This window comes from Corvus cornix, chromosome 13 (assembly GCF_000738735.6).
Source record: "Corvus cornix cornix isolate S_Up_H32 chromosome 13, ASM73873v5, whole genome shotgun sequence".
NCBI lineage: Eukaryota > Metazoa > Chordata > Aves > Passeriformes > Corvidae > Corvus > Corvus cornix.
The window spans coordinates 9,916,401-9,939,065 of NC_046343.1; the positions used below are offsets into that span (position 1 = coordinate 9,916,401).

A 22,665-nucleotide genomic window follows, 5' to 3' on the forward strand; every position below is an offset into this window, starting at 1 on the left:
TTCCTCTAAAGGACTGACTCATTAGCAGTACCAAATGATTACATTAAGTATCTGTAAGATAAGCGATGCAATGAAATGCTGCCCCTTCCCACATCCCCACAAAGTGCCATTCTCTTCCTCTCTCACTGGAGATCTCGCCGAAGGATCCGCATTTTCAAGGAGAAGAAGGGCCTCAAAGCACAAGTTCCTCCTTCTGCCAACACATGAGCTTCTCACCGGTCCTGGGCTCCAAAGCATGCTGAGCAAACAGGGAGAATTCAGTACAGGAACTGCCATGACCTCCTGTCTATTTAACTGTGAATTATTGGAGCTGATAATTTCTACAAATTCACTTCCTCGGTAACTTGCACAGGCAGAGGAAATGTAGGTTTTAATGAAAATCCTTGATCTTAATTCTGAGTGTAACATTTTCCTTGCTCAGCCATTCATTTCAGAACAGTTGCCACAGGGTATTTATTATTTTGAGAAATGTTTGTGATGATGAACTTCATACTTAGAATGGCCAAAGTATAAAATAACTTAATCATATGCTCACTCCACAGTAGGTTATTAGTAATTTCTTAGCTCACTGGAACAACTTAGCTCTGAGATGTTAATTAATTTACCTCTGCTTATGCTGGTCAGCTTGACAATCTTGTATCTCTCAGTTTGACTAAAGAAAAATATTTAAATTTGTTTCAGATGAAAAGTCTCAGAGAAGCAATGTTTGGGTGGCAATCAGTCAGACTAATGGTCATTTATTTAAAAACAACTGTTGCCACTGCAGCTAAAACTATGAAAACAAATCTTCCTGCCTAGCATTGTATAAACATTGTACAAAATGTACATTTTGAGACAAATCTGAGTCCAGCTGTGCCCCTTTTATTTTTGCATTTTTAGGTTACTCTCTGCCTCCTTACAGCCAGCCATAGTTAGCTGGAAGCCAGAATTTATTCTGCAAACACCCGAGCTCTAAGAACACAAACTTGTTTAAGCTGAGACCATATTTGGAAGAGATCTGGGTCAAGAAAAATAATCAAAGGAAAGTGCATTCCTGGAGCATCACGTGAGGAGGCCAGAGTACGCACACAGGGCCCAGAGCTAATGCTCAGGGACGACCCTCAGGAACTCCCTGCCAAGGGCAGGTTTTACACTGATGTTCACCCTGAGAACCACCTCACCAGCAAACTGAGGCAAAGTTAGGCCCTTGTAAACGAGGTGTTCAGCAGCACCATCGATAGTATCATGTCCATGGCAAAAAGTTAAAAACTAGTTCCTGGCCAGCTTCACAGGCTCCATCCTCACAGCCACAGGTGCCTGTCTGTAACCCTGCCACTACTTTGGCAGAAGTAACCACCATTTCTTACAACTGTAAAAATGCCTGAAGGACTGAAACACCAAAGTATTCTCTCACTCCCTGAAATTCCAGCATTCTTTTTCTTATTTTATGAAGATCCCAAATCCAGCCTTTGGTGTTTCTTTTATATTCGTCACAATTGCAGAATTTCAGGAAAACTTTGCTTAACAAAAATCTTTTTTCTTCCACTTGGAAGACTTGAGTACAAAAAGCCCCTACAGATGGTACTTTGAGCCTCGGAATATTTTATTTAATTAACAGCCAAATGCACATTAACTATATTGCACTGTTCTAATTGTACAAGTAAAATCTAAAGCAGCCAGCTCAGAGAACAGCTACAGAACATGCTGGCTATGATCTACTCATTGTCTGGCTTACAACTTTTATAGCATGAAGTCAACATGCACAGTATGCCTTGAGCTGCCTGTTTTAAACAAAAGGTGGGAACCATGTGCCACATATATAGTTCAGGGAGTACAGAATTCTGAACTGTGACAGCACACATTTTTATCTTGCTGTGCATTTTTTTTCCCCACACAAAACACTGGATTTAGTCTCTCCTGTTTTCCTGGCTAAAGCATGAATCCTTCACAGTGGTGGGGGGGAGGAGGGGAGGGCTATTGCTGTTTGAATCTCTGGTGGGCCACTTGCACGGAGAATGAGGGAGCTGGGCTGGGGTCAGGGGTCTTGGTCTGCCTCCCCTCCCTGGTGTGGGCCCGCTGCACGATGACACCACCACATTACTGTGACATAGAAGAAAAAGCTCATTCATGATCCAGTGCCAAACACCTGTATCACTTATCCACCCAAAACACCACTGCTCACTCAAGTACTAAGAGCATAAAGGCAACTGTGAAAGCTGGTAGTATTATCACCTGGGCAGGTAACAGAACAAGCTCTGCTTATGTGTATTTAAAAAAAAAAAACAAAAACCCAGCTCTTCCCACAACTGGCAACATGAATCTGACCAGGGCAGATTCCCTGGAAAGCAGCCAAATCATTATGTTTATAAAGATCTTGCCTATATCCATGGACACGCTTGCAAAGAACTAAATATAGCGGTTTTCATTATTAAATTGTATCTTCTCCAAACTTTTATTCTCATCTTGTTTCCACTGTTTTTTTCCCTGTGTATTTGTTAATTTGAGAGTTTATTTTCCACCGGCTTTTATGCATTTTGCTCCTGTTTTCATGTATCCAAACACCTTCGCTGTGACTTTCTTCCCCTAAGTCTGGGCTGTGTCACATTGCATTTCCAGCACAAAAACAAAAGTACAAGCTGCTGTTCACATCACCCTACTCCAAACAGTGTGAGGTTCACTCTCATAGGAAAAAATACAGAAGCAGTGCAAACGCAGAAAACAGAGGAGCTATTCAGAAAGACAGTTTCTGAAAAATATACATTGAAATTACTTTTATTTTTGCTGGAATTAAAAAAACATAGGAATATTGACATTGCATTTAAAACCCCCAGGAAGTTAAAGATTATACATTGTTGTATCTCTGAAATCCAATAAAAGTGTCTCCATCATGCATTTTTTAGGAGATATCACTGTATGAACACGTTGAACCAAGATTTTTAAAGATGTGTCAGGCTGTCCAAACTCCACAGTGCTCTCCATTAAATACACAAAATGTGTCACTCTTCTGGGAAGGGACACTGTCCAAAAGTTAGACAATTCAACAAAGAATTTCTAGGAAAGACATCAAACCCCAGTTCTTATGGGAAGGAAAACTTAGATGTATTTAAAGGTAATCAGAGAGCTTTAGTTTGAGATTTCTGTTTTAGGTTTGGAGAAATGTTACTGTATGTGCTGCTTCTCTCTGTTCTACTCCATGTATTAATACTGGCAAGTACCACATTAGGGGTGTTCTTATCCTAAATGTAGACTCTTAAGCTGGTGTAATCATTCCTTTGCATCTTCCCCGTACTGCAAATAAGGTACACTGACAGGGTAACAGACAGTTGTATGCAAACACAGAGAGTCATTTAAATTACCTGAAGTTTGGAAAGAAAAGTTGTGAATTTATACAGCCATGATGCAGATTGTATGATTTGTCTTCACCAGGGTTAAAGCAGTATATACACAGCTGGTTTAAAATGACACATTTCTTCTCAATGTGTCAGGTAAGTAAAGCTTTCTATGAAAGTCCTTTTGAAAGTCATAATCTTCAAAGTCTTGCAGCTGCTAGAATGAGACAATTCAAATTGCTACAGCTTTGGCTCCAGACAAGCAGACAGGAGTTAAATGCTTAGGAATAGTGTCCATCATGAATCCTAATGGTTATGGGGATGAGACCTCAAAAACATCGGTCTTGCCTGTCCCAGGAGCTGACTGACTGCAATGATAGCATTTGTGGCATTCATTCATAAATATCACCATACATTTGTACTTAAAGCCATGTCCTAACAGTAATAAAGACAACAATCCTGGGGGAATAATCACATTAAATGTATATATAAGAACACTATAAAAGAGTGACAAAGTTATATTTCATTACAAAAGAGGTTTCTCTTTTTTTTTCTGCTAATTCCTTTTTAAACTAAAACAGGCTTTCATTCTTATGTCACCAAATGGGAAAAAAAAATCAAATCCTAAAATTCTGATGTTTAGGAAAAAACAGGAAAACTATTGTCATACTACAAAACATTTCACTTTACAACAACCCCAAAGAGTTATCTATTATCTGGATGATAAAGAAAAAATGGGACATGAGAAGGATAAGATCTTAAAACATTTTGAGACCTTGAGTATTTTTGGATAAAATTCTCTATTCTGATCAATGCAAGACTCTCTGACCTTAGGGGGACATTTGTACAGGGAACAAATATATGTGGAACCAGCCAGAGAGATGCTATGGATCAGGAGAAAAATCCTACCTTTATTTTGGTGTTTTATCATTTTTCCAGTATAAATTGATGTGTGAACCATCTCAACAATACGAAGCAGGTACATTCTAACAATTTCCAACACAAATCCCGACACTTTAATTTACTTAACAGTATACTGTCCGTCAAAAAAATTAAAATCTGTTTATTTCACATTCTTTATGATGAAAAGTATATAAACTGCACTTTTAAATTAAATCATGTTCCGCCAAAACTGGTCTGCTTTAAGACTGATAACTTTAGTGGAGGGAATTAAGATGCTTCAGCAAGTATCAATTTTCTGTTAAAAAATGTCCGCAAGACGAAATAAAAAAATTCCTTAATTTACAATAAGCAGTGTAAACAGCAAAAACAACAGAAGCCACAAAGTTTCACGCACCAGCTGCTGGCAGACAGGTAACTCCAAATGCTCATAAAACTTTGTATCTTCCTTTGTTGGTTGGTTGGTAAGAATTTTGCTGCAAATAAAAAAGAGGATAATCACAGTTAAAAGTGAAGAAGGACAAATGAATTGCAATAAAACCCCACTAGGTTATCAGCTGGGTACGTTGTAAAGCTACAGCAAACCAGATCTCTCAACACATATAAAATATTAAAATGAGGGGAATCATTCTCCTCTCCCCTGCCTGATGGTGTTGAAACAAGGAAATTTACTGGGACCAAACTCTTTGAGGGGTCTTCATTCAAAAATCTCTGTCAATGTGTTATCTCCATCTGCTGGCTGGATAGCAGCCGTGTTCTGGCTGATTAACCAGTGTAATGGATTTTTAGGCTGTTCAATAGAACAGTGGTTTTGAGATCTGTAGGTCCCAGTCCCTGATATTAGTAAAACCTTATGCCAGAGCGTCAACATTTGCAGAAGTCAATCTCATAACGCATACATTATGACACTTTCCCTCTGCATTCTGGATATTGTACTCACCAATCTGATAAGCTCCTCTTTTATAAGTCGTGTGATTTCTGCCTTTGCTTTCTGTACAGCCAGTTCATTGGCACCTGAAGATAAAAATATGTATTATAATCTTACACAGAAAGTGTTTATGAAGCTTACAGAATAAACATTGCTGCCTACTTTCAGAAGCATAGTAAAACTCGCTGAATATCCTCAGCTATTTGGTGAAGAACACTCTATTGCACAGAATGCCACAGCTTGACTGAGTTCTCTTTTAAGAAAGATACTCCAAACAGTCATAAATGATACTGTTCAGAAATATGTAGGATTAGAGGTTTCTTGATAAAAAGTCAACCATCATGACATTTGCAAAGTTTTTGTTGTAGTAGTTGATGCAATTTCTTATACCTTTAACAGCCTAAAGAGAATTCTATTTTTTCCCTTATTTTACACTGGCATAGACCTCTTTGTGCTTATTCTTTTTCCTCTTTTCTTTTCCTCTCTTCCAAACTGATTTCATAGATTAGCTGTTGTTCTGTCACAGGTGAGGAGAAGCCTCTCTGTGATCCCCATGGATCATTTGATGAAATGTATTAAGATAAACAAGTGTTTTTCAGTAACTACAGTGAGTCTGTAACTCAAGTGTCTGAACACTGGCTACAGAAATTCCATGTCTAATTACAAAACTAGACTCAGAGCTGTAACAGAAACATTTATAAAAAGAATACATACTTTCTATAGCCAAATAAATCTTTCTTTCTCCTTCCTTGGGTTCTTTGCCTGGAGGGAAGTAAGTTCCCCTGATTGTAATGGCAGCTTCAGAATATTCACTGATTCTCTGCAGTGCTTCTTTGGAGGTAACTTTCCATCTGGCAGTCTGCAGGGTGAAGGATATGGGAGGATCAACAAGGAGAAAGGCACCACACAAAATAGCAATACATTAGTTCTGCCAACGTGGGCAGAACCTCAAATATAAATACAGGGAATTTGTACTTGATACTGTGAAATATAAATCCTCAAAATAACAGAGGAGGTAGATCAGAGCAGCAATATTCTGAACGGCAGAAATACTCAGGTACTAAAAAAAGGACAAAGAGCTGTAGCAGTCATGGCAGTAAAGCCTTTGCAAAAAACACCAGACAGTGTCAGAGATTTGGGTATTAGAGAAGTGAGTAGAGGGTGAAGAGATTTTTGTCTGATAATGAATACTTGTTTTTCTGATACTCTCTGCAGTAAGTCCAAAGCATTGCATTTATATAACCTGAGAAGTAATCACAGATAATGTAGTAATTTCAATTAGGTATCATCAGAAATAGAGACATAATATTTTATTGGTGTAAGTATGAAGAGAGGTTTTGTTAAATAATGATCATTTACACTTGATTATAGCAGAACAGTTACTTGCCTGTGGGAAATCATTGATCTCTAATTCTTCTTCATATCTCTTAAATGACTCATTCTGTCCTCCATCCTGTTTCTCTTCCTCCTGCTTCTCTATGGGTACATAATTGAGCTTGGCATTGATTTTTTCAGCCAGTTGCTCTGCAATGGTCTTGGCAGACACAGTAGGAGCTTGAATTGTGCCTCCTCTCAGGATAGCATTTGTAGCCTGCTGCATCACGTCCTGTAAAAGCAGAAGTCCATACTGAGAACAAGGTAGCCAAAAAAAGTCCTATATAAACCAATAAGGGTTTCATTAAAGTTCTCTATGTAATGTAATTGTCTACATAACAAATACACTCTCCAGACTTCTGCTCTTCCTTTCTTCCTCTCAACAACTCCCTTCACACCTCCAAATAACTTACTGGACTTTCATATTTTCAGCTTAAAATATCTTTGGACATTCCAGAACAATTCACCTCAATCTAAACACATTGTACATCACATGTACATCTCATGCTTCAGCAGAGAAAGATGTTCTGCAACTCTGCCAAAGCTGACAAAACTAATTGTGCAATGTTATCAGTAAAGAACTGACTCTTTGCCAAGGCAAAGCATTTATGGTTCTGTAGTAAGTCTTATAAACGTATCAGCTCACTTACAAATCCTGTATAAGTAGTTAGCCCAGCCCAAATGAGATAAACAATGCAGTATGTCACTAGTGTGCAGAAACACTAAATCAAATGGCAGACACAGAACAAAGAACTGAACAACCTTTATTAAAAAAGAATAACATTGGTCTGTAAAGAGCCTGACCTTAAAGTGGAACGGGACCATGACTTGTGCCTCTGCTCCAAGATTCTTCTGGGCATTGATTCTCAAAGCCAATCTTTTAGCAATTTCCAATTTTTCTGCATTCCCGGCTGATGGTGTAGGAGCATTTGATGTTCCTGGTGCTGCCATGTCTTTTACTCTTTTCTTTGAATTGAACATGCTTTCAATTTGTTCATCAATCTAAAGAAAACAACAATTACATGATCACTGCATTTACCACTATATAATCTTATCATCATGGAGAAAGAAACACTAAGGGGCATTTAGTTTACATGCTTTTAAAGAAATTAATCTTGTAGAAATGGCAGAAGCCTGCCCAGAACTACAGCTCAACAAAAAGATGATCTAATCAGGAAAATGTCTGAACACAGTGTTTACTTGCAAGTCACAAAAAGGAGTCTATCAAACATTAAGAAAGGAATCTAGTAAGATTTAGAAATAGGAAATGCTACTATGAATGTCTTTAAAGCAATGCAAATAAAAATATGTTTGCAATTGAGGACAATCGTTCTATTTCACTTACGCAAGATTATTATCACAAATAATTTATGTGACATTTACATAACTACACACATTAAGTGTAAAACACCAGTAAGTCAGAAAGAGACACTGAAGATCTTCCTAGATCTTGATCTTCATAGCTGTATCTCTACATTTGAAGAATACATATGGTCAGTAACAAAGGTCACAGAGTAACTGAAATCCATGCACTCTGCAGTGTGTGATGTAACCTACTGAGGAAGAAAATCAAATGAATTGAGAAAATCCATAAGCAACTTAAATCCTATTCCCAGATGCTTACATCAACAGCTGTATCTTCATCATCTGAATCTTGCAAGCCAAGAGCTGCTTTTTGTAGCTTCTTTCTTTCATTAGCCAAAGCCTGTTCTGTTTCATCAAACTTAAAACCTTTGCCAGAGAATCCACTGCTTTTCTTAATCAACTTTCCCTCCTGAGAACAAAAACATGTATTATCATACTTAGGAGTTTCAAATTCTAGTTCTGATAGTCATAAAATAACTGTAAGATTATACAAATAATTTTGAAGTTCTTCAAAAAGCAAATCCTAGCACATTCATAAAGCTCTTCAAACTTAAAAGCTGCATTTCACAATGAAATGTAATAAAAAAACCTCTGTTAATTCAGCAGAGACAATAGCCTATTGGGATTTCCTGTAAGTATACATTTTAAATGCTTTTCAAATGCAGTAAAAAAAACCCTCCATTTTTTAGTATCAGAAGAACTCCAAAGTCACCGTTCTCAGCATGAGCGAGATCCTCTGATGGCGAGAGCTCTAGAAATAATCATACAAATTCTGTGAAAGAACTTCATTATCTTGTATGTGAATCTTGTTAAAAGCTGAAATGCCCCTTATACCATAGGTATTTATAACATAACAGGTGACAATATTTAAATTCTCAAGAACAGTTCTTTAAATGACATTCAAGATCCCAATCTTGAGGTCCCTGATACACTTAGCTAAGCACACACTTGTTCCCAGTGAGGTGACCCCTGTGTGTACACTGGACAACTGGACCCACATGCATACACAGGCATTAAACCTGGACCAAGCCCTCTAGAGAAGAAAGAATTACTTACAGCCTTCTGTTGGTCTTTGAAGTCAGCCCAGAGCTTCTCCAAATCAGTAGGAATTGGATTCCCAGACAATTCCAAAGCCTTAATGATATCACCAGCATAACGTGCCTGATCCTCAGTAATGAATGTATATGCATACCCCTGGTCAAAATTAATTTAAGAGACAATTAGGAAAAAGCTCTCAAGACACTCCATCTCTAAATTTATTGAAGCACCCTTGCACAGATGCTGATTTCTGGTCAATGAAACTAACCACAACAGTCATGCAATAACGTTTTTTTAGTGGAAGTATAGAATGAATAATGTGATTTCCCAGGAAGCTGATAAAGAGGTAATCATCCAAAGATGGTAAACACAGAAATCTTTCCTTCCAACCAATCTTGTCATGGTTGAAAGCTTGAAAAATTAAAATCTTATCAATTTAGTAGGGCACATTTCCAACAGTAAAAAACACCCAAACTTTCAGCCACAAATGGGATTTAAAAGAACACTCATACATCAGAAGAACATGTAAGTTCCAAATTTCAGAGTGCTGAAGTTCAGAATATATTAAAAACACTCTTCACACCAACAACACAAACTACTCCCTCTGTAACTATCCCTTGGAACAACTTCATCAAGCAAGAAAGAAGGGGAAAATGCCAGTACTAACCAAACCAGACAACTGAGTGTACATACTTTATTGCCAGCTCGCCCAGTGCGGCCTGCTCGGTGCACATAGTCCTCATAATGGTTGGGACAGCTGTAATTGACCACCAGCATCAGCTGCTTCACATCCAAGCCCCTCGCTGCTACAGACGTGGCCACCAGAAGTTTGCAGGTTCCATTCTTGAAGTCATTAATAATGCTGTCCCTGTCATACTGATCAATACCTGCAAGACAAATCAGTTAATTATAAAGCTCTGCTTCAAGCCATGAGAATTTGTACCCAGGTCAAAACACCCTCCAACTTCAAACAACCAAAATCACAAGCAAATAAAACTTCAATACATTCACACTTTCAAAGGCAAAGTACACTAGCCAAAATAACCTCTATTATTTAGAATAACTTTTAATTTTTCAACTATCAAAAGACGTTTTCCCCATACCAAGACCTTCAAAAGCCTTTTATATATTATTTTCAATTTTCTACTTCAGCTGTAACCTCATCTGGAGGTTTTGTCTGTTCTCTAAAGGCAACAGAAATCTCAGAATAACAAGAATATTTTTCCCCTTTTCATTACTGCATTCCTGCTGGAAAGTGATTTTGTACTTACTGGTTTTATATAAAATGCTCTAGAAAAATAATGTAAGTTTTAAAATATACTGGGATGGACAGTATTGTAAAGAAATTTTTCTCCTCTTGGTACTTCCATTATATTACCATTAGTTGATAGAAGGAAAGTAAAGCGACAACTGCTGTTACTGTGGAATCTCAAATAAAAATATCATGTGATACTGCCCAATGGCACTCACTACTCTACAATAACAAGTAGTTAGCAATATTCCCTGAGAGGTGTTAACTCTCAGTAACAGTCCTCTTGCACAGACACAAGATTTGGCATCTGATGACATCTCAAAGGGAACAATGAAGAATAATCACACAAAACTATAATGTCTACTTCAAATTAAGAACAATTATCTTACCCAATTACAAAGCAAAACCTGCTTATGAAGAAATAATAACTGGTACTATACAGGAATAAAGTGATTTTTAACTACTGGATACCAACATTCTAGTCGGGAGTAGTTAATATAAATCCTTAAATTTGCAGATTACCTCCATGAAGAGACAAGCAAGGATAAGAGGCCCTCATTAAATCTTTCAACAACCCATCGGCGTGTTCTTGTTTATCTACAAATATAATAACAGATCCTTTCTCCTGATAGTGTCCCAGTAGCTCCAGTAACTTCAGAAACTTGTTCTCCTCCTCTATGACAATCTGGAAAAAGACATACAAAAGCAGAGTAGAAAGAGTATAATTTGTATCTTGAGTCATTAAACGAATTCAGAGTTTATAAAAGTAAAAATCAAGAACAGGAGATGACTTTTTCAGGCTGTTCCCATACCTAGTGGTAAAACTGCTGTTCATCTTAGTGCTACAAACCAACTTTAAAAATTACACTGCATTTGCAGATTAGGGTGTTGATTTATTTTGAGTTCATGTTTAATAAGGCCACTAAAACTTCTAAAAATAAAAACTCTGTGGGTATACTGGTTTATATTCAACATTGCTGGGAACAACCTTTTGCCAGCAAATGAGAAAATAAGCAAGGCAGATGTGTGATACTGACCACATGTTGCTCCACATCAGAACAGACAACACTTCTGCCTCCAACCTGCACTTCTATAGGTTTACTGAGGATCCTGCGAGCCAGGGCCTCCATAGCTCTGGGAAAAGTAGCAGAGAACATGACAGTCTGACGGTCAGGCCTGACGTTGTCTACAATGCGCATAACCTGTGGTACGAGAACATTCCCTGTTAATATCCAAGTGCTGTAACTCAACTTCGCACACATACAAAGCTGTCATCTTTAAAGTCAGGTAGTATCTGCACCTCACAGACTACAAAACATTCTTTATGGATTTCCTCTTGGCACCAAGCTGCCAGCATTGGAAGACAGGCAAAACTTGCTGGATTGAAAACTAAGTTGCATGGCAATATGCAATCTGGCAGCATCTCAGCAAAAATCATAGGAAATGAAGCAGAAACCCTACAGCTCAAGAAATAAATAAAAGGAATTTTCCTAGTTTTGGAGAACAGTATAGCCCATGACAACTGAAAGAGCCCTGGGTGTCCAAAGTTCTCAGCAAGTAATTAGTCAGCAGCACTTCCAACATCTTGCTCCTATCTCTTGCCAAGAGGCATCAAAGACTTGATAAACACATTACAACTACTAATACAACACCTGTATCAAGGGATTACACAGGGATACAACATGGCCACAAGTATTCAAAATGAGTGTGTAAAACACCCTGTGTATTACAGAAAAATCTAAGCTATACAGGAATTTATTGAAAGTAAAACATAGAATCCTGAATGGTTTGGGTTGGAACGAACCTTAAAGATCTTCTGGTTCCAACCCCTTGCCATGGGCAGGGAGGGATACCTTCCACTAGACGTGAGGATAACGTGATGTTATAATAATGTGACAATAGATGTGAAAATAATAGAAATACTAGAGTCAGCTTAAACTGCTGTCCATATGCAGCACACCCTTTTGAACACCCACTGACAGTGTAGTAATAATGTAGCATTGCAAAATCCTTGATGTGGAAAATAGCATCTTTTGGCACCATCCCTCATGTCATGAATTACCTGAGGCTCAAACCCCATGTCAAACATTCTGTCAGCTTCATCAAGTACAACGTACGTGACTCTACGGAGATTTGTCACCCGACCTGTGAAAGGAGAGGAAAAAACACATGGGAAACAAAACCAAATGGAAATCTAGTTTCCCTTAGGAATATTTTTTTAAATGTTATATAGTCTCACTATCTTCTAATAAAGACATTAATTAATATTTTAAAAAATTCACTAGATGTGAATTTTAATGTTCACACTTTAATCACACATACATTCTGGGAAATGTGTAAGTATGCACAAGGCCCTTTTAGTTTGTCAAACTCTTCTCTTGCATACCATCATAGGGCCAGAAGAACCTGAAAAATTCAGAAAACTGCCCTCGCCAAAACACATCATAAAACTAAGACTGAGCTGAAGCAAGGAGCCACATCAGCCAGTATCTGACAGCGGCACCTAGAAAAGAACATATTAGAGATTACAGCGCATGTGTGGAAGGCAAAGCCCAGTGCTAACTGCTGCAGCCTCAGAAAATTCCTTTATACACAATCTGTAATGCTTCCTTGGAGCTAAGAATAACTATTTGAGGATAATCATACTAGTTCTAGATCACTGCTAATAATAGGCATAAAACAGAGTAAGCAAGTCTTTTCAAAATGACTATATAAAGATTAAAACCTACCCAGTAACACTCCTGAATTTAAAATCAAGAACCACCCCAAATTCTGGGACAGGTTGAAATAAAATAAGCAAGCTGTGTTTCTGTGAACATTTTGAAATTATCATGGACAGGATAATTAGCACCCTTCCCAAACAAACAGCAAAGAGACTCCCTTTCATGAGAAGGACTTAACTCAAGGATTTTAGAATCATACTGTCAAACAATATAAATGCATTCAGTTCCACAAAACTGTGGAGTGACACTGCCAAATGCTCTCAGAATGGAAAAGATTTGTTACATTTTCTACAACTATCACTCAGACTTGTGCCTATCAACCTACAGAAGAATTTGGTCCTCTCAGCTTTAGCAAATTGTAGCTGAATCCTCAAATTACTTAGGACATTACGCGCTGCATTTTTTAACATATGGAATTCATACTTAAGGAACAAAGTAAGTATTTCTTAATATCTACATATCTATTTAACATCTTAACACTTTCATCCCCAAATAGTAACTTCGTAAAATTACTTGGGAACAGCATTAATGTACCTACCTTTGACGATTTAAGTCTTGGAAGCCCAGTTCTATATGTCTTGAAGGTACTTTTTTCACAGAAGTTAAATAATGTCAACAGTTTAGTAGAGGTTTTGATGTGGAATAATTTAATAATAAAACTTTATCTAATAAGCATGCAATGGTTACACTAGGACAAAACCTCTTAAAGCTGCAGTGGCTTGGTTTAATCAAACTGAATATAAGGTCAGTTCTTTTACTTTTGAGCAGGTATTTAGGGAGGGCTTCTTTATCTATTTTTTAGAGCAAACAGATAAAGGCAGAGTCAGATGCTCTTGTAAAGTGGGGAACTGCTGAGCTACTCTAACATGAATAACAGACCAACCGGCAGACAAAATAAGCAACTGTTACATAACCTTTATCTAAACGACTTGAAGTTAAAAAATTTGGACCAGCACATCTCAAGTTTAGCAATGATAAACATTCTCAAAAATGCTTCAAGAATGTAGTATTTCCTGTCCTCCCAAAAAAAGTCAAACCAATATATGCTTAAACCTGTTATTAGTGCTATATATTCTCAAAAGCTAGATAGTGCAGCCTGAAGAGATATAAGAAAATTCCATAAGACCATTTAGCAAAATACATGATCTTCTGAATTTGTTAGAATTACACAACAAATGTGAAAAATTCTCCAAAGGAAAAGGTTTTCTACTCACCATTGTTAGCTGCTAACATGTCAATCATACGTCCAGGTGTGCAAACAATAATTTCAGCACCTCTTTTGAGTTCAGCTATCTGATTTCAAAACACAGTAAACAATCTATTCGTTTTTGCTTTGTGATTTCTTTCAGGTTTTTTAAAACATATATCACCTTGCAAAAAAGAAAACCACCTACATTGTAATACAGCTGTTCTACTAATGTGAATTAGGTAAAGATTTTTCATTAGCAATTTCTTTAAGTCTTCAGAAAACTTTGCTTCCAAAAAGAGTAATCCCTGACAGCCTGAGTTACCCCCACCTGAAGTAGTTTTAATGAGGATATTTCTTCAATGCAGTTAAGAGCCTGTAAGAAATGTCAGTGTTACATCAGGGACAAGTGATAGCAGACACACCATGTTCCATCACAGATGATCACTCCTGTTGTTTCCATAAATGGGTGGGATGGGGGTGTGGAAACCCTTGAAATTAATCTCTAAGTTACTTCAAGATGCAATATTTGATAATGCAATAAACCAATGTTATCATTTTCTGGCTTTTTTTATCTTAAGGGGAACTCTCAGAAAAATACAGCTTCTTAGTAACTTTCAAATTATTATATCCCACTAATAATTCAATTTTAATTTAATGGTCAGTACATACATAAAGAGAAACAGTCTGAAACATTTAAGGATTGTATTTGAGACTTTCCAAAATCTGTATGTTTAAGGCTAAGTTACATGCAAAGCTTTTTGCATTATTACCATTCCCACCGAGCAGATCAATAATGAAGACTGCAAATGTACTGGAATCATGGAAAAGGAAAATCAACTAATTTTGCTGCAAAAGTAACATTAACTAATAAAGCCCAAGCATTCTTTGACAAGACAGGCATGTGTTTTGCATACCTGTTCACTGATTCCTGTTCCTCCATAAACACAGACAACTCGAAGCCCAAGTGTCTTTGAGAATTTCTTGCACTCCTTGGTAATCTGCAAAGCCAACTCACGTGTAGGTGTCATAATGACGGCTGAAAAGCAAAACATTTTCATCATACATTGCAATATAAGAGATCTTATAATTTACACAATAGAAATTAATCTTTTGTAATGATGTTTACAGCAATTTACTTCCTATTTTTAAGAATGCAATTTCAAGGAAAAGATAATTGAGACTATGAGGAAGGAGTGGAAATCTGGTCCAAATCTAAAAATCAAAGGAGCAAGGTCTCCCAGATATGTGGACATGGGAGTGCTATTGAAACAACATTAAATAGCACTGTGATCATAAAACATTAAAGAGCATGGTGATCATTAACTAAAAAAAAAGCCACTTATCAATGGATATTAGTAAGCACTTCTCCCTATGACCAAGAGAAGAACTGAAATCCCATCTAAAGCATATACTTGAGGTTATATTTATTTAAATAGTAACTTTGAAAATAAAATCTTTTTACCTATGGGACCTTCTCCTTCTTCTAATGCTCTCTGATCCATAATGTGTCTGAACATGGGCAAAAGAAATGCAATAGTCTTTCCACTTCCTGTTTTAGCAATGCCAATCAAATCCCGTCCATTCATAATTGCTGGAATAGCCTGGGTTTGAATGGGAGTGGGCTTTTCATACCCATGTCTTAAAGAAGGAAAAAAAAATTTTTAAGAACAAAATAGAATTTGACAGATGTGAATCATGATGTCATGCTAAATTTTTTTGCATATTCATATTTATATATACATACCAGTGCAATTCAAAAAGTACAGTTCAAAATGAGCAGCAAAAACATGATACAAACGGCAGAGACTAGTTAATAACAGTAATTGAACACTGAGTGACAAACACTCTGATGACTATGTAACACTTGCAGACATGGACATGTGGCATTATGCAACAAAGTAAAAGGTTCCTTCTCATGGACATGCCACAGAACACAGTGAGCAAAATCAAGGATGATACAGTTCATTAAGTGCTTGCTTACTTTTTGAGAGCAGTGAGAATCTTCATGGAAATACCACATTGTACCCAGGTTTTTATTGGTTTGGGACAGCCTTTTCCCTTGACTGTAATTCCTTCCAGCTCCAGCCTGTATACATTTACCTCTGCAATAGAGTTTACATTATAACAGAGTCAAACTTGACACTTCTCTACTACCTTGATCAAAAAACTCTTGCTTTGTCCCTTAACATGAAATACTAATTTTATCACTACCAGAAAAACAGCTTTTTGCTTGTTACACGTGAACACAGGAGTTAGGCTGAAAGGACTCAGATTAATTTTCCAACCAAAGACTCATATATAATTACGGTAAGTTATCAACAATAGTGATGCACCTGATTTAACACTTTTCTATAGCAAGCTGCTCCAAATGCTTTTTATATTCCGAAAGCATTTGCTGTTCCATAGCACACTGAAATCCACCATTCTTTTCTTTAATAGTGCACAAGGTGTTCTGGTTGTATTTGTCTTTACCTTCTTGAGTCATTTTAGCTAGTTCTGGTACTTCAACATAGAAGTTTTTCCTGAAAGGTTCATATTCTATCTTTCCATGATCCACTGGTTCTAGCAGCTTTCTCTGCTTGGTCTGATAGCCAGTCAGGGCAGTCTGAAGATCAACTTCCTCCTCTTCTGAGGAATACTGTAGAGATCACAATTTGTGTGTATATTAGGATTAATGAATTATGATGGTGTTTCCTTTTTTCATTTATAGCGAAACTATTCAGAAGAAACAAGTACTTCTTACTGTATTAGACATGAAACTGAAGAGCTGCTCTCAGCTTAAGAGGCCCAGTTGTTCCTTCCCCTAATTCTTTCATGTTTCTCCCAAACCTTAACTCTCACCATGTTCTGTATCACTTTCACAACTTTACCAATGCCAGCTACCAGGCCTGACATTCAGAAATAATCACTGCCATACAAAAGAAACAGTAAGAAAAAGCAGCCAACCAGCAGACTAGTGTCCCACTGCAGTCACAGATCTGACAGATGTCCCCACCTCAGCTTTGAAGGAGCACCAATAGCACTGGAACTGCAGCCACAAAGCATGGCTTGACGTGGCTGAGCTCCAGGGCCTGCAGGTTATTGAGTCTGTGACTCAGGCAAGGCTGTCCCTCCACAGCCTCCCGAGCAGCAAAATACCCACACCCTTCACAGCTCTTCAGGCCAAACACACACACAACCACAGGAAGCAAGAAGAGGCACTTTGCCTTTTCACAGGAGAAATGAAAAATATTTCCATTACCTCCATTGCATCTTGGTCATTCTCCATGAGCTCCCCTTTCTTCTTTTCTGACTCAGCAGCTGCCTTTTTGGTTGTCACCACGGTTACCACCTTGGTAACAGTTGGTCCAGTTTTCTATAAGAACAGTTTAAAAAAATTAATGCACTACTGTATAAAACAAAACCCATCCTGTAAAAAACATACAGAATATTTGTACTTCTGGATGCATTATGCTGAGCATTTTTTCCCCACTTCCCTCAGTGAAATGTTGTAAGAAAAATGCTTGCTAAAACAGTTGCATAAAAACACCAGGAAATGAAAGTGAAAGCAAACATGCATTAAGTGCATCTAAATTCTTGCTTTTTTGCACTTCCCCCATTTTTTTCCAAGCCATTTTGCTACTAAAACACAAAGTTATCTTTGCCTTTTAAAAATAAGTAATCTTTAACAGGTGATTTTACCTTTTCACTCCCACCTCCACCTTTCACACTTCTCATATTGAACTTCTTGACCTCTTCTTTTACTTCTTCCATATAAGCATCTAAAGGATCTAACTCCTCATCTTCAACCTCATTGCCTTCTTTTTCTCCTTCTGCAGTTTCCTCTTCATCATCTAATAACAGCAAAAAAGATAGGGATAAAAGACAGGGAAAGATGTAAGTCCTTGTATGTGTCAAATTATTGTCTATCCAAATAATTACAGCCCAGTGTTGTTACTATATAATTTTTCCTAATACAAATCTCTCCAGTTGGTTTATCAAAAATGTATCTTAAACCATTTGACACCATGACCAGATTTAGGCTTTATCATTTTATGGTTCATATTCTGAAGAGTAATTAGATGCTTTAAGATATTGTAATAAAAATATTACTAGGAACAAAAGTATTCTGTTATATATAAAGAGGTTAAATACCATCATCATCTTCTAAACTCCATTTTTTCCCCTGTTTCATCTCTTCAATTTCTTTTTTTAGCTCTCCTATGTTTTCCATTGCCTTCTTGCGTTGTTCTTCCCTCCATTTCTCCACTCTTTCTTTTCGTTTTCTCATTTCTTCTTCTAGTTTGTTCTGATCAAAATTCTATGATAAAAACCAACCAAACAATGAAAATTAATAGCTGCTGGCTTTAGCCTATGCTTATTTAAACAAACATAACCATTGAGTAAGCATGCTGCAGAAGACTGGACATCCACAAACTTATCTTGTAAATTTACAAGTGCTAAAAGTCTCTACCTCAGTAGCCACGGCATTTGTGGTAGCATCTTTATCCTTCTCTTCCTCTTTGTCGTCTTTGTCTTTTTTCTTTTCTTTGGAAACTTCCACACCTTCTGTCTTTTCTTTAGATCTTGATCTGAAAGGTAAGATCAAAGGTTTCTTAGAACATTACAGCTTTTCTCAGGGGGAGGATACATATATGCTGGACAGAAACAGAACTATGATTACCCTGTTATGTTTTCAAACACCTTACAAAACACACTGCTTCCCAGACAATCTTTCCATGTCATGGAATTATTTCCTCTAACTACCAGAAATGTCGATGCTAACCCAATTCACTGTCATGTGCCTTTCTCATTTCTTTGCAGACTTCATTTCAGAGCTCTTACAATTGATACTCCAGTTGTTCTGCACTTTATTTTACACCTCCTTGAAGTCAGCATTTAGAAAAGACATAGAAAAAATTTCCTGTTTGTGGAATTTCTAGAGAACGGTAAAGTGATCTAGCATATTGCCACAGAAATGTGAGCATCCCCCTAAAGACACCATCCTGGCTGACAGACAAAAGCCCTTCTCCCTGGGAAAAGCTACTCATGTGGTGCAAATGTAACACTTGCTCTGAATTCAAAACCCATTTATCACAGGTTTTACTGTCCTTGCTTGCATCCAATTTAAAAAAAAAGAATGCACCTAAACTAAATTTGTGCTAACTTACAACAATAAATATAAAATTCACTTTAGCTAATTGAATCTCATTAAGCTTTTTTCTTTGGGCTGTTCTAATACAAAACATACACTTATTCCCAAAGCCTTTGTGATTCCAGCTTGTGATGATTTCTTGAGTGTCATCAATGCTTTTTCTGTATACAGACTGTTGCTACCATTTATGGACTTCCCACTCATTTTACAGCAGATCCTGATTATAGTCTGTTTGCAATTATATCTGAAAACCCTATCAAGATACATTTAAAAGACAATGACCTTCAGTAAGCTTTCACACATTTCTAAAGCCAAGAACACAAGAATACCTGTTTTCTGTTTTCCTATTCTTGCTTGGACTGGAGGATCGAGACCGTCTCCCTCTACTCCTGCTCCTCGAGCGCCTCCTCTCTCGGCTCCGGGATCGTCTTCTCTCTCGGCTCCGTTCCCTTTCTCTACTCCTTGAACGTCTGACACGCAACAAAATTGTCTTTACTACAACTTTAGCCTTCTGTTGAGGAACAGGTTATAAAAGGAACCCACCAATCATCAAGACCACTAAGAACTTATAAACTCCAGCACCAGCAAGCCAGAAAGCATTTAATAAGCAAAAAGCCTTAAGCACAGTGAAATCTCTGGCGGACATCAGCAGAGTAACTAACTGGAGTGGGAGAACATCAATATTCAGTGGACAGGCTGATGCTTTGACTGGAGCCGATGTCTTACCTTTGACGCTTTCTGTCCCGCGAGCGAGACCTTCTCTTGTCCCTGCTGCGTGACCTCTCCCGTCTTCGATCCCGATCCCTGCTCCTGGAGCGCCTGTCCTCACGTTTCCTCTTGTCCGATGGGGAGCGACTCCTGGAACGGCTCCCAGAGCGCCCCCGGGATGCAGAGCGCTTCCGATAATGCCTGTGTGGCACATTCACACAGCGTGAGCATCAGAACCACGCGCAGTTAAATGTGTTTGTGAGGTGGTCAAGCAAGCAAAAAAAATTCTCTTAATTTCTTGGACTTTTTAAATGTCTAAACATCTTGCCGAACTGATTAATATATATATGTATTATATACATAATATGCATATACACTCCTAATGATGCTGAAATTAGAAGGATTATTTGGTCACAATTTTGTTTTAGTTTTAGATTACTACTACAAGCACATCATGAGAACACCAGAGCATCAAGAACAATCTCCTTTTCAGAAATCCACTGATATCTGTTTCATATATAGGAAAAGCTGAAGGCTCTTTGAAGCTATCCCAAAATCTGTCAAGCAAAAATACTGCTCTTTGTTGCTTTTTATACAATACGTGTTTACTCATGCAAAGTAGGTAAACTATACCTTTGCTCAACAGGAAAGCTGCCACACTGGAATTAAAGAAACATAAACCCCTGAGGATGCGATACAGCTGTGGTCAATACCTTTACCATGCTGACATCAATAGAAATTCCATAATATCAAACCTCCCAACAGAAGTTGACAAAAGTCAGCAAGACTTGAGGGGTGTGTGATGGAGATGGGTGTCTCCTTTCCTCCCCTCATTAATGCTCTTATCCCAACCACACTGTGGGGCATAGCAGGGCTAGGAATTTTCTAGGAAACTCTTCATCTGAGTGTACAAGTCACAGAGGGATGTTTACTGTGACCATTTCCTCTTCCTCCAATTCCAGATTTTTGGTCACCATGCCAGAATAATTCCCTTGTTCACTCTCCAGTGGCTCAGGACTCACAGACCTGTTCTCCTAATGAGCCCAGTAGTCATGCTAGAGAAGCAGGAAAAAGCAGAGAAGGCAAGACTTTAAGCCCCCCAACTGCTTGTTTCACTTCTATCGTAGTATTAAAATAGGTCAGCATTAAAAATAACAGTATATTTATACTTAGTCTATGTTATGTGGTATATTTAGATACCACGTGCATTCGGAGTTCATACAGTAGCACATCCTGCCTACCAGTAGGATAACTGAGTGCCAAGAATATCTGTCAGCATTGAGATTTTAAATTTCTTTCCCGTCTCCATCACAAACTTCCATTGGATTTGCTCTATACTTCCTCTCTTTCTAATATTTTAGTTTTAGAGAAATAATTTTGTTTTTAAGTTTTTTTCCTCTACACTGTGCAATAAAGCCAAAAAGATGATTTCAGGTTGCAGAAGCCCCAGTGCATGGAACATTTCTTCACACCAACCCCAGCACAGGCAGCCCCCACCCATGTCCACTCACCATTCGCTCTCACCCACTTACCATTTCTTCACTTCTAAAACTTTTCGTACGTTAAAATAGAAAAATAATACAAGTTTAAACCCACTTTTAACATTCCTTTTAGCCCAAACAGAAAAACCTTGTCATTTGCAGCAGAGAAGCTATGCTGTGACAAGCAAGGGAGTCCTGCTGGATGGAGTGCCAGAGCTTGGCTTTCAATTCAGGTGGCTCTAACGGGTGTCCTGTACCGCCCACTGCTGCCCCAGCTCATTTGGAGCTAATTTAGGTAGATCTGTGGGAGTGCCCAGCTCTGCACTAGATCACTAACTTGAGCCTAAGGTTGTTGTTAAAATTTCAAGTCATCTGCCTCTCTTGGTGTAAATCTCCGTTATAGACCTGGAAGCTGTTACAGTGTAGTACAACCGCATGTGTGGCCTGTCGTCTCAGCTTTAGTATTAAAATCTAATTAAACTAGGAAACAGAGGCATATACCCGACAGCACTTGCAAACTGTGGCATCGGTTTAAAGCCTGATAGGTGTGAGCAGCTCCATACCATCTGGAGCACAGGCTTGGCCCGAGACACACGCAGCACAGGGGGCCATTACTGCCGAGCTGGTTACAACACTAACTGGGTCTTTATATCAGCTGCGAGAAAGCAAAAGATACGCGATCCTGCATAAGTACAAAAGGTACAAGCAAAAACATCTAAAGCAGATTAACCCCCTTACGTGGCTAATTATGGCATTTTGGAACACGCCGGCGAAGGCCGGAGGAGTTCCAGGAGCCACGGGGTCGGTGCCGGTGAGCCCCGGCACCTCGGACGCACCTAGCGCTGGCACCCGCGGCCCCGGCCCTGCCCTCAGGGCCGGCTCCAGGCCCGGGCCCTGCCGCGGCGGCCTCAGCGCGCCCACCGACCGGGAGAGCCCACGCCACCCTTTGTCCCCCTTACGGCCGCCTCACTGCGCCGCGATCCTCGAGCGAGCCGCGAGCCCCGAGCGCGCCGCGAGCCCCGGGCGCGCGGGGCGGCGGCGCCGCTCCCTCACCTGGACTCGCGGCCCATGGCGGCGGCGCTCCCGCTACACGGCGGCGGCCATTCCGCGCCCGCACGGCCAGAGCCCGGCGGGGAACGCCGCCCCTTCCGGCCCGCGCCCCGCGCCGGCGCCCCCCGGCGGGCGGAGGGCGCAGCGCCGCCCCGGGCACACGGACGGGGGCACGGGAACCGACCCGACCCCGCCCCGGCCCAGCCGCACACAGC

At 38.9% G+C, this 22,665-nt stretch overlaps 1 protein-coding gene across 1 annotated transcript; it reads right to left on the minus strand.

Moving 5' to 3' along the window:
- Positions 1-2,735: 2,735 nt before the first annotated feature.
- Positions 2,736-22,534, minus strand: DDX46 (DEAD-box helicase 46). Its single transcript, XM_039559602.1, has 23 exons — positions 22,454-22,534; positions 19,938-20,120; positions 19,541-19,681; positions 18,531-18,648; positions 18,212-18,377; positions 17,759-17,910; positions 17,319-17,432; positions 16,550-16,715; positions 16,059-16,179; positions 15,540-15,715; positions 14,992-15,113; positions 14,103-14,181; positions 12,228-12,310; positions 11,203-11,367; positions 10,688-10,850; positions 9,607-9,800; positions 8,932-9,069; positions 8,135-8,284; positions 7,315-7,512; positions 6,524-6,742; positions 5,851-5,995; positions 5,149-5,222; positions 2,736-4,684 (listed from the first exon to the last, which is right to left on the minus strand). Exons 1-23 carry the CDS (start codon positions 22,468-22,470, stop codon positions 4,637-4,639), a joined length of 3,132 nt encoding a protein of 1,043 aa, XP_039415536.1. The 5' UTR covers positions 22,471-22,534; the 3' UTR covers positions 2,736-4,636.
- Positions 22,535-22,665: the final 131 nt, after the last annotated feature.